General features: G+C 40.8%; 1 protein-coding gene and 1 gene segment (V, D, J or C); both read left to right on the top strand.

Moving 5' to 3' along the window:
* The first annotated feature begins 3,995 nt into the window (after positions 1–3,995).
* On the top strand, positions 3,996–7,853 carry LOC114794233 (immunoglobulin lambda-1 light chain-like). 2 transcript variants are annotated; one of them, XM_028986645.1, is made up of 4 exons: positions 3,996–4,073; positions 4,152–4,477; positions 7,024–7,057; positions 7,397–7,853. In XM_028986645.1, exons 1-4 carry the CDS (start codon positions 4,034–4,036, stop codon positions 7,717–7,719), a joined length of 723 nt encoding a protein of 240 aa, XP_028842478.1. In that variant the 5' UTR covers positions 3,996–4,033; the 3' UTR covers positions 7,720–7,853. The 2 variants fall into 2 exon arrangements, with proteins under 2 accessions (XP_028842478.1, XP_028842479.1); XM_028986646.1 differs by lacking the exons at positions 3,996–4,073; positions 4,152–4,477 and adding exons at positions 5,707–6,011; positions 6,265–6,590.
* A 1,309-nt stretch (positions 7,854–9,162) lies between these two features.
* Positions 9,163–10,974, top strand: LOC114794235 (immunoglobulin lambda constant 6-like). The segment is given in 3 exon segments: positions 9,163–9,338; positions 9,422–9,550; positions 10,599–10,974. Coding segments are annotated over 3 exon segments (492 nt in total).
* Positions 10,975–11,985: the final 1,011 nt, after the last annotated feature.

Here is an 11,985-nt window from a genome sequence, read left to right as displayed (position 1 = left end):
ACTCAACACTGGCCATAGAGTAAATTTTACTCTAATTTTAAGTGGGATGCTATCGAAAACGGTGTTAAAATCAACTTTTTAAGTGTAAAATTGACACTCGGTCTTGCTGACCCTTTGAAAGTATAATTTTACATACCTGTTCACACCAGCTTAGACCTGCATTTTACCTGCAATTTTTAGTTTTATTTGTTTTTATGACCCAAAATCTATGAGTTAACCTTCCAAGGAACATATGGGCATCAGGAACCAATGCATAAATAGATAGATGCCTTTACTGTCGCTATACAACTACAGCGAGATAACGTTTGGAGCAAACCAGCAGATGCACATTTAAACTAGGGTTATCAAAAAGATATATATAATATAAGTAAAATTTAAATTAATTATTCAGTCTACAATATATAATTTAAAGTAAGCAGTGGGTGAAAGTGCAGGTGAGATGATGATTGAGTGTGACGTTCAGCTTCCTCTGGACGCCACAGGAGGAGGCTGACGCTGATTACCATTGGCGTGATCGGGGCTCCATATCACCAGGCGGCGCCACAGATAGGGCAGAGCAGATCTCCGACACGCAGCCGGAGCTGTTCCCCCTGTATCCCCCTGAAGTCCTGACCTTGTTGGATCAGCACATCATCTCTACAAAGGCGTAGGACTTTTTACATTTACAGCATTTATCAGACGCCCTTATCCAGAGCGACTTACAATCAGTATTTACAGGGACAGTCCCCCCCTGGAGACACTCAGGGTTAAGTGTCTTGCTCAGGGACACATTGGTAGTATGTGGGATTTGAATCTGGGTCTTCTGGTTACCCGCTAGGCTACTACCACCCTGACACACACCAGCAGGACTTGATTCAGTGCGTACCAGATAAACTCTGTTATGTTTCCCCTACATTGGTGTTCACCGTCCCTCCCCACACCTGAGCAAAAAAAAGGTGTGATACTGTGCAACGGTTTGTTGTACTATAAAATACATATAGAATGAGGTGGGACCATTTTTACCACAATATTAAACAATAATGAGGACAGAGTGGGTGGGTGGGTGGGTGTGACAACAACATGATTTTGTCCATGTTGCTTATGTCTAAATATAATGACTTAACCTGATCTGGACTTTTCACATGGCCTTTCCAACATTTTTCCCCATCTGACAGATTGTTTCATAATTGGTACAAGAATAGCTTGGTAAAGTAAAAAACAGTGATTGGTGGCATGAGGTCAGATATTATATATATTGTATTCAAGCATGGAAGCATGAAAGCTGATGACATTCTGACATCAGTTTGTAATCTTGTGATACCTGTTATCAAGACCTGAGGATCTGATATCACATTTAGTTTGTTGTCAGGCTGCCAACAATATGCTTCTTTGGGTCAACAGTTACAATTACAGGAAATTATCCTAAATGTTAAGTTAATAAACAGTTGGCTGTCAGAATCATACCTGGTTAGGCTCCATATTAACATTACATGAATGGAATATCTCTGTTGATAGCCTTGTATGGACCTAAGCAATTTTTTACTTGTTAAAAAAACATGACTTCTCACCACTAACAGATACGGCTTCATTTTGAAATGCTGTGAGGAGAAATGCTTTTCCCGCAATACTGATCAATCCAAGAAGCTTCCTGAAACCAAACAATTCCCACCACACACATTACACTGAACAGCACTTTACTACAATTTACATTGGATTAAAATCCTCTTCTCACCTCTCTCCACTGGCTCGCATTGAGTTTAAATCCTTGATGCTGCCTATAGGGCTGTAAATGGAAGTGCACCCTCTTATACACTACTAGCTAGCTCCACTCCTGCACGCCCTCTCAGATCTGCAAATGAAATGATACTGAAAATTCCCTCTTCACGAGTCTCCGATCCCAATCGACTCTGTTCTCCTTTGTTGTCCCTGGCTGGTGGAACAACTTGCCCTGCTCCATTCGACTAGCCGAGACTACCACCACCTTTAAGAAGCAGTTGAGAACTCACTTGTTCAAACGCACGCACATGCTCACACACTCACAAAATAATTGTTTTTTTTGTCTAGCACTTAACAGTTTCTTACCAAATTAGGCCTTATCAGGACTCTTAGTTGTTTTTTTTAACTAAAAATCAATAGAAACTGAACAAGAATTGCTGGTGTCATCCTCTTGTAAGTTGCTTTGGATAAAAGCTTCTGCCAAGTAAAGTAAAGTAAAGATTAATTCCAGGAGCAGCTCCATTGTGATGTCCTGGCATTCCATGACCATCAGAGGGCGCCACTGGTTCATGGTTATGATTAGCCTCTTTATATGTGTCTATATTTCCTGTACAGTCTGCACTGAGCTTACTGGCTGCCTTCTTCTCTGGTCACACCCGTGTTGTGTTAAAGACTGCATTTCACTCATATCCGCATTCGTTTCATCATTCTATGATGATCAGTGGACCTGTTGATGTATTAATTAATTCCATTAATCAAGTTGGTTACCCACAATTCAACTTCACATTCTCTATATGGAAGGTATTCCTTAGTCATTGTGTAAAGTGTACTGTTACGTCTACCATTTATGCTTGTTTCTTGTGTTTAAGATTATTTGTCTATGACCTGGACATGAATGAAGTTTGGTTTTATCATTTTTTCTACTATGGGAAATATTTTAAAGTCAATGGGATCAAGTGTTGCAGGCCTTCCCAATTCTCTCACTACTAATACCTGGCCATTTTAAAGAAGTGGAACGAGTTTACGACAGTAAAAGCGAATGCTGATGTCATCGTGTTATAGATAAAAAAAAAAAGGATGAAGCAGCAAATGACAACAAATCTCAGCCCTGTGACTCTTAAAAAGCTCTCAACCACTCACATACTTCATGTCTTACAACAGCATGGCTTCTTAATAGAGGAGTCCGTATGCTGAACTGGCCTGCCTGCAGTCCAGACCTTTCGCTGAATGAAACGTTTGGTGCGTGGTGAAATGAAGGATAAGACCCAGCACTGCCGAGCCACTGCAATCCTACATCTGGCAAGAATGAGACAAGATTCCTTTTTCCAGCAAACCCCATATGACCGGTTTCCTCAGTTCACACATGTGTACAGGCTGTGGTGGTGAACAAGGCTCTGTCACAACACATTATGTAATACTCCAACTACTCCACTAGTTGTCTGGAGTTTTGTGTGTTTCCCCTTATGTTTTTCACTGGTTTCCTCCCGCAGTCTAAGAACATGCAGGTTTGGTGGATGTTTACCTCTTAACTGGAGGTTAGTTTCCTTTCTACTGTCCTCTGTGATTATGTAATTTGCAATAAAATCTGGACAACCAAAACCCAAATCTAAAGCCCTTGTGGTGCAGTCAGGCCAAATGTGTGATATTAGTGATTAGTGATCCAAAACATGTATTATTTATTTGGTCAGATCCAGTCAAGCATTTAAGGCACCAGGTAATGACCAGGTAGAATAAGGTTGAATGTAATTATTTTTTGTAATAAACATAACAATATTTGCAATATTTCACAACCCCAAATATCGGGTTGCATTTTCTTGCATTCATTTATCTTTCAATGTTCTATGTATCATTCAAAATTTCTTACATTAAAAATTTCTTACAGTCTTGAAACCTTGATTCTGTGTGACAGTAAGGAGAAGTCTGAATGTTAGTAGATTAGTTTCAGTTTAATACAGGCTTAAAGTTGAATCAAAACCCACTTGATGTAAAGTAATGATGTGTGTGTAGGACACTCACACTCCACTGCTCTTTCTTTCATCCAGGATACACCTGCTGTTCTCTGGTCAGTATTTATAGCTTCATGTAAATGTGGAGCTTCATATATTTGCTTTCAATTCTTACAGGGACTAAATGTTGTCTATATCTGTGTGATTCAGTGAGATTTTTATAATTTATTAGTGCTCAGCAGTTTAAATCATGATCAGTGATTGGCTGTTTCAAAAGCCCCGCCCTCTTTACACCCAGACTGACTCCTTATTTGAGACCCTGCAGTGTCTCCTGTCCTCACTCCAAGCTGCTCAGAGTGATCTTAAGAGGGTCTCACACCACACACTGCGACATGCTGGGGATCCTCTGCACCCTCATCACTACTCTGGCAGGTAAGGGACGACTGGACATGGTTTTATATTGAATGTGTGAGATCTGCCTGTTATACGCTTCGTCTTGTTCTTTCCCAGGTATCAGTGGTGTTACTGTGGTGACACAGAGTCCTCCTGATCTCACCAAGAGTAAAGGACAAATGGTCACTATGGACTGTAATCTGGGGACAGTAACTAATTCAGCTGCTCGGTGGTATAAACAAGTTCCTGGAGGAATTCCTCAGTTTGTGCTTTACTTTTACCACTCTGATAGCTCTCCAATTTATGGTTCTGGTTTCTCATCTCCTAAATTCACCTCTAAACACACATCAAAGTCAGATTACAGTCTGATAATTAATGATGTGGAGGTGGGAGACTCTGCTGTGTATTACTGTAATACATGGGACAGCTCTGCTGAGGAGCACGTATCACAGTGACTGACACCATGACAAAAACCTCCTCACTGCTCACATTCACTTCTGCTTTCAGAAGACAAGAGAAGATGCAGAAACCTTCAACGTGTAGTCAGTGTGTACATTATGTACTCAGAGAAACAAGGTCACTTTATTTAATGTCATTAAAGGCTTAATAGAAGCTATTCAAACAAGACACACAAATTAATTGATTTAATAGAATCTTTCTTAAACAGAATATCTCAGAGGCATAGCGGTTAAGGAAGCGGCCCCATAATCATAAGGTTGCCGGTTCAAATCCTGATCCGCCAAGGTGACACTGACCTGCCATGCCTGCATGGTCGTGACAGGCAGGGCATATAAAAGGCAAGAAAACTAAAAAGAACATGGCAACCTGACTTGTTGTACGAGCCAATTATTGGTTAATGCATTTGGGGTGATTATTTGTATTAAAAGAGGTCAAAATTATAAAAAAAATTATCATTTGTGGGAAGTTGGGTGTCACTTGTCCTTCTCCCTGGCTTTCATGTATGTTTATGAGACCACCTGAACCAGGGTGTGAAGGACTTTGAAACTGCCTGGGTACAGTTGAAAGAACTGCATTGTAAATGGATGATAAGTTACGTCTCTCTGTTTAATGAGGGTCGTTCGATCTTGCAGTAAACTGCTTCTCTCAGCTTTAGAAATCTCACCAGTTTTACAATTAATTCTGTACAAAATGCTTTCTTTTATTAATTCACTCCCACAAACTCTCACGTGATCACGTTCACATGACCAGGAGAACACGGTATTGAAGCTGATGGGCGATAGCTGTCATTTGCTCAGTCATTGTGTTGTTCTCCAGAACTTCAAAACCCAGTAGGCTCGATCCTCGTCTTGTCCTTCACCTCCTTCACCGGTGGGGGTTGCAGCTTCGGTAGACTCGCACTCGCAGAATAAACTAGTGGAGATTTACTCACGTTTCTCATCTCCTCCCACACAAACTCTTTCTATTTTGTCTACCTGTGCTGTGTGTGTGTGTCAGGATTGACTGCAGCTGGGCTCACCACCGGTGGCCAATCCTGACGGTGCATAAAGACCACAGAATTCCGCCCCTTCGGAAGGGACGACATTTTCGTGGACTCTACACAAACTAGACTTTATGTGTTATGTTGTGATTTCTGGCAATCGCCACACGCCTGCGGGTTTGTTTAAGTTTATTCCCCTTTATTTCCTGTTTTGGCCACCGCGCCGCTGTTTATTTGTATTTAATGTTTATTTGTTAATAAAACCCATTCCCAGCATGTCAAACCTCTGCGCTTCCTTTCCCCGTAAGTCCGTAGACGTGACAGTGTGATACAACCTGCAGGAACAAATCACAATCACCTCATTGGCTGTTTGTAAAGCTCCTCCCCACTACATCCTGATTGGTTCCTTATTTGAGACCCTGCAGTGTCTCCTCTCCTCACTCCAAGCTGCTCATCTCTCAGCTGCATCTTAAGAAGGTCTCACACCACACGCTGCAACATGCTGGGGATCCTCTGCACCCTCATCACTGCTCTGGCATGTAAGGAGATCAGTGTATTTTTATTTCATTATTTTTTGTACAGATCTACATGTTATAAAACATATTTTGTCACAGATTTAGTGTTTTTTTTCTTAAACAGAAGTAGCCTAAAATCAAGACTTGCTGTGTTAAATCATTTAAACATGTATACATTACATGTAATAGTATATGAATAGAGTCCCTTCCACAAAAATATAACATGTTTCGTATGTTGGGATTCATTTTAATCTTTATGTCTTGTTATAACCCACAGACGCCAGCGGTCAGAAAGTTTTAACTCAGGAACCAGAAGTTTCTTTGAAGATTGGTGCTGATGCAAAATTTCATTGCAACATTGTAAAAGATGAGGGCTATTATGTTTCTTGGTATAAGCAGGTTCCAGGTGAAGCTCCTCAGTTTGTGTTGAGGTTCTATCATTCTCACAGTTCACCTGATCTTTATGGAACTGGCTTTTCATCCAGTCGCTTCACATCTAAAGCTTCATCAAGTACAGACTACCAGTTGATAATCAGTAATGTGGAGGTGGGAGACTCTGCTGTGTATTACTGTGAAACATGGGACAGCTCTGCTAGTGCTGCTGTATCACAGTGATTGACAGCATGACAAAAACCTCCTGACTGCAGAGCCAGCAGCTCTGTACAGTTCAGCTTCTGCAAGATGTTCATGTGATGCAGGGATCTTCAGTCCACCAGTAAATGTTCTGAACAATCAAGTAGAAAAGAGAATTGATGCTTTTAAAGGATGAGCTGATGCTCCAGCTGGAGACGATCTGATTCCTCCACCATAGCAGCATCCTGCGGTTTTCTAGTTCTACACCTTCATCATCGTCTCTCTCTGGTCCTGTATGAAGAAGGATGAGAGTTTAGGCTTTGAAATGATTGTTGAGTTGTGATGAGAAGAATTTGAAGAGAAAGTGACTGGCTGGAGGGAACTGGAGGCTTCAGCTTCTTCCTCTCAGTTCTGAACGTGAGGAGGTTTTTGTACGGGTGGAGATATGAAATGAATCACTGTGGTATTCGGCAAAGGAACCAAACTGTTTGTCACGGGTGAGTCCACTTTCCATCTCATCCCTTTCATTTCAGATCTCATTTTATACTTAAAGTTACATTTTAGAATAATATTGGGTCCATTGTTAATATATTAATTAATTCTCAAATGTTTAAATTTGTGGAAACCATTCAGTTGTTGTTACTGTTACAGATAAAAAAAAAAAACAGCTAAATGACTGTTTTATATGAAAAAAAAAAATTGGTTACACTTTCTTTCATTGAAGTAATAGATTTATGGTTAGATTTTAAGTATTAAACATTTCTTCATGGTAACTCTCTGTGGTGTAAAATGCTGTTGAATCTTGTTTCTGAGCTCGTTTCTCTATCTTTGTTCAGACTCCACACTTCCTGCTCCTGCTGTGACTCTCTTCCCTCCATCCAGTGAGGATCTCCAGTCACTCCAAGTCACTCTGGTGTGTTTGGTTCAGGACGTGTCCGTGGGCTTCGCCGATGTCCGCTGGACCGTCGGTGGGAGTCCAGTCACCAGTGGGGTCTTCACTGGTCCTGCTGAGCAGCAGCCCAACAAAAAGTTCAGAATGAGCACCTATTTGACCACACAGACGTCCGAGTGGAGCAGCGACAAGGAGTTTTCATGTGAAGTGTCTGCTGCTGGGACAAGTGCCTCTAAGAAGATGAAGAAATCTGACTGCAGCACCTAATTTCACCGTTTTATTCTCTCAGTTGCTGCTGCTGCAGTAAAGTTTTGTTGATTTGCTCTTGTCTCCTATTGAGTGTTTGTCGCTGTTCATGTTCTGTTGAACATGTTGCTTTGTTTCAATTAAAGTTCTTTGATTACAAACCCCACAGATTATTTTTATACTTTCTCACCAAGTTTTTTGCTGGAGTTTTGCTGCCATACAGTGGCTCAGAGACGTCCCAAATAAATTCACCAAAACAAAAGCTGTTATTCAAAATTACATTTGCTTTAATCATTTGATGTATTTTATTTAGCCATTTAATATCACAAAATAGTCACACCTTCCATTCCATCTTACTTTCTGTAATCGAAAATAAAAGTAAATGAATATTAAAAACCAAATAGATATTAGTATTAGAAGCATGAATTCTCTTTTAAAACAAGTATCCTATAATGAAATAAAAATGTAATGATGTGTGTGTAGGACGCTCACACTCCACTGCTCTTTCTTTCATCCAGGATACACCTGCTGTTCTCTGGTCAGTATTTATAGCTCCATGTAAATGTGCAGCTTCATATATTTGCTTTCAATTCTTACAGTCCCAGTTTCTATATCTTTGTGATTCAGTGAGAACACAGACTGTCTGTGTTCCTGCAGTGGCTAGAAATGCTGAAATGTTTAAAAAGCATTTTGGTCATTCTGCTTTGCCGTTCAGAGAGCGGCAGCTCAGACGGTCTGGTATGGAATGTCTCCTCTTATGTCGTCATAAGGAGAAAGTTTACCTCCCCTTTCTCATGCCTTGTCCACCCAGAGAATTTCCCACCCCGCCCCTAAAACATTATCTCCACCGACCGTCATAAAGTAAAGTGAAGTGATTGTCACTTGTGATAAACAGCAGCACAGCACATGGTGCACACAGTGAAATTTGTCCTCTGCATTTAACCCATCACCTTTAGTGAGCAGTGGGCAGCCATGACAGGTGCCCGGGGAGCAGTGTGTGGGGACGGTGCTTTGCTCAAATTTGTTCACGTCAGGGTCAGTATCCTTTTGGGGAGTCAGACGCGCTAACGTTGCAACAAACATGGCTTCCAAAAGTGCAAAGCAGGACTGATGAAGTGATGATGACGTAATTTCCAGGAATGCCAGTGCACTTCTATAGGCCACTTTGAGCCGATTATCACATTACGGACGTCCTACACGGTTAAATGGCATTTTGCAGCCATTAACCCACCCTGGCAGTCACGTATCTACTCTGTGCCCCTTCCTGGCCCTCTCTGACCTGGAGGTCTTTATTATAACTTGAACTTTCCTGAAAAAGTCCATGAAAATGAATGTTCTGTACAATGTGACTAGAAATATTTAGAAGACTCAGTCTTACAATGATCTCTGTACAAATGATCTTTATTTTTTAATCATAATTTAATCACTCTCACAAACTGCAAGAACAAATCACAATCACCTCATTGGCTGTTTGTAAAGCTCCTCCCCACTACATCCTGGTTGGTTCCTTATTTGAGACCCTGCAGTGTCTCCTCTCCTCACTCCAAGCTGCTTATCTCTCAGCTGCATCTTAAGAAGGTCTCACACCACACGCTGCAACATGCTGGGGATCCTCTGCACCCTCATCGCTGCTCTGGCATGTAAGGAGATCAGTTTTGTTGGCTTCTGTCAGTTCTGTTCAGTTCTGCATGTGGTATTAAAAAAATTATAATTTACTCCACAGATGCCAGCAGTCAAAAAGTTTTGTCTCAAACACCAGAACGGTCAATGAAAACGGGTGAAGAAGCTGTATTTGACTGCAACATTGGAAGAGAAGATAATAATTATGTTTCTTGGTATAAGCAGGTTCCAGGTGAAGCTCCTCAGTTTGTGTTGACGTTCTATCATTCTCACAGTTCACCTGATCTTTATGGAACTGGCTTTTCATCCAGTCGCTTCACATCTAAACTGGCATCAAGCCTAAACTACCAGTTGATAATCAGTAATGTGGAGGTGGGAGACTCTGCTGTGTATTACTGTGAAACATGGGACAGCTCTGCTAGTGCTGCTGTATCACAGTGATTGACAGCATGACAAAAACCTCCTGACTGCAGAGCCGGCAGCTCTGTACAGTTCAGCTTCTGCAAAATGTTCATGTGATGCAGGGATCTTCAGTCCACCAGTAAATGTTCTGAACAATCCAGTAGAAAAGAGAATTCATCATCGTCTCTCTCTGGTCCTGTATGAAGAAGGATGAGTGTTCAGGAAAATGATGCTTGAGTTGTGATGAGAAGAATTAGAAGAGAAAGTGACTGGCTGGAGGGAACTGGAGGCTTCAGCTTCTTCCTCTCAGTTCTGAACGTGAGGAGGTTTTTGTACGGGTGGAGATATGAAATGAATCACTGTGGTATTCGGCAAAGGAACCAAGCTGTTTGTCACGGGTAAGTCCACTTTCCATCTCATCCCTTTCATTTCAGTTCTCACTTTATACTGTAAATTCAACTTTTGAACATACTTGGTCTGTTATTAAAATCTGAATTCATTCTGAAATGTTTAAATATATGAAAAGCAGCAATTACCGTTACTGATTAAAAAGAATACAAATTTAACCATTACATTATATACATAATGTTTTACTTAAATTACTGTGAAATTAAATTACTGCTTAATTAAATTTCTGATGGTTTTTACACTTATTGAACTGTGATCACTGAAATGCTTCAACAATAATGAACTATTTTATTTTAATTTTTATTAAGGTTCCAATTTGTCACTTTTTAAAAAAATTGTATATAATATGATTATTGTCTTTACTCTTCATGATTAGATTTTAAGTATTAAACGTTTCTTCATGGTAACTCTCTGTGGTGTAAAATGCTGTTGAATCTTGTTTCTGAGCTCGTTTCTCTCTCTTTGTTCAGACTCCACACTTCCTGCTCCTGCTGTGACTCTCTTCCCTCCATCCAGTGAGGATCTCCAGTCACTCCAAGTCACTCTGGTGTGTTTGGTTCAGGACGTGTCCGTGGGCTTCGCCGATGTCCGCTGGACCGTCGGTGGGAGTCCAGTCACCAGTGGGGTCTTCACTGGTCCTGCTGAGCAGCAGCCCAACAAAAAGTTCAGAATGAGCACCTATTTGACCACACAGACGTCCGAGTGGAGCAGCGACAAGGAGTTTTCATGTGAAGTGTCTGCTGCTGGGACAAGTGCCTCTAAGAAGATGAAGAAATCTGACTGCAGCACCTAATTTCACCGTTTTATTCTCTCAGTTGCTGCTGCTGCAGTAAAGTTTTGTTGATTTGCTCTTGTCTCCTATTGAATTTTTGTTGCTGTTCATGTTCTGTTGAACATGTTGCTTTGTTTCAATTAAAGTCTTTTTATCAAAAACCCCACAGATGGTTTTTATACTCAAGTCTAATGATCAGGAGTTTTGCTGCCTCACAGTGGCTGAAAGACGTCCTAAATAAAACCACCAAAATGTTCAGCAGGTTCATACACAACTAGAGGTTCAATCAAGCATTTTGAAAAAATCTTTTTGAAAAAGAGCAGATATTTAAATTCAAATAAAGTTGATCTCTTGAAGTGTCACACTTGAACCACCAATGGGCCACCAATGTGAAGTCCATACCTTCCAGTCCATTTATCTTATTTTCTGTAGTTAATCAAAAATAAAAGTAAATTAATATTAAAAACCAAATAGATATTAGTATTGGAAGCATTAATTCTCTTTTAAAACAAGTATCCTGTAATGAAATGAAAATGTAATGATGTGTGTGTAGGACACTCACACTCCAGTGCTCTTTCTCACATCCAGGATACACCTGCTGTTCTCTGGTCAGTATTTACAGCTCCATGTAAATGTGCAGCTTCATATATTTGCTTTCAATTCTTACAGTCCCAGTTTCTATATCTTTGTGATTCAGTGAGATTTTTATAATTTATTAGTGCTCAGCAGTTTAATTCATGATAATTAATTGGCTGTTCCAAAAGCCACGCCCTCTTTACACCCAGACTGACACCTTATAGGAGGTCCTGCAGTGTCTCCTGTCCTCACTCCAAGCTGCTCAGCTGGATCTTAAGAGGGACTCACATCACACACTGCGACATGCTGGGGATCCTCTGCACCCTCATCACTGCTCTGGCAGGTAAGGGACGACTGGACATGGTTTTATATTGAATGTGTGAGATCTGCCTGTTATACGCTTCATCTTGTTCTTTCCCAGGTATCAGTGGTGTTACTGTGGTGACACAGAATCCTCCTGATCTCACCAAGAGTAAAGGACAAACGGTCACTATGGACTGTAATCTGGA

Source organism: Denticeps clupeoides, chromosome 7 (assembly GCF_900700375.1).
Source record: "Denticeps clupeoides chromosome 7, fDenClu1.1, whole genome shotgun sequence".
NCBI lineage: Eukaryota > Metazoa > Chordata > Actinopteri > Clupeiformes > Denticipitidae > Denticeps > Denticeps clupeoides.
Note: the sequence above shows the minus strand (reverse complement) of the source record. Positions and strands in the feature narration are given on the sequence as shown.

Coding starts and splice junctions, on each gene's coding strand:
- LOC114794233 (XM_028986645.1), top strand. CDS start 4,034: ATGCTGGGGATCCTCTGCACCCTCATCACTACTCTGGCAG. Junction 4,074..4,151: donor CCTCATCACTACTCTGGCAG/GTAAGGGACGAC, acceptor GTTCTTTCCCAG/GTATCAGTGGTGTTACTGTG. Junction 4,478..7,023: donor ACAGCTCTGCTGAGGAGCAC/GTATCACAGTGA, acceptor TGAATCACTGTG/GTATTCGGCAAAGGAACCAA.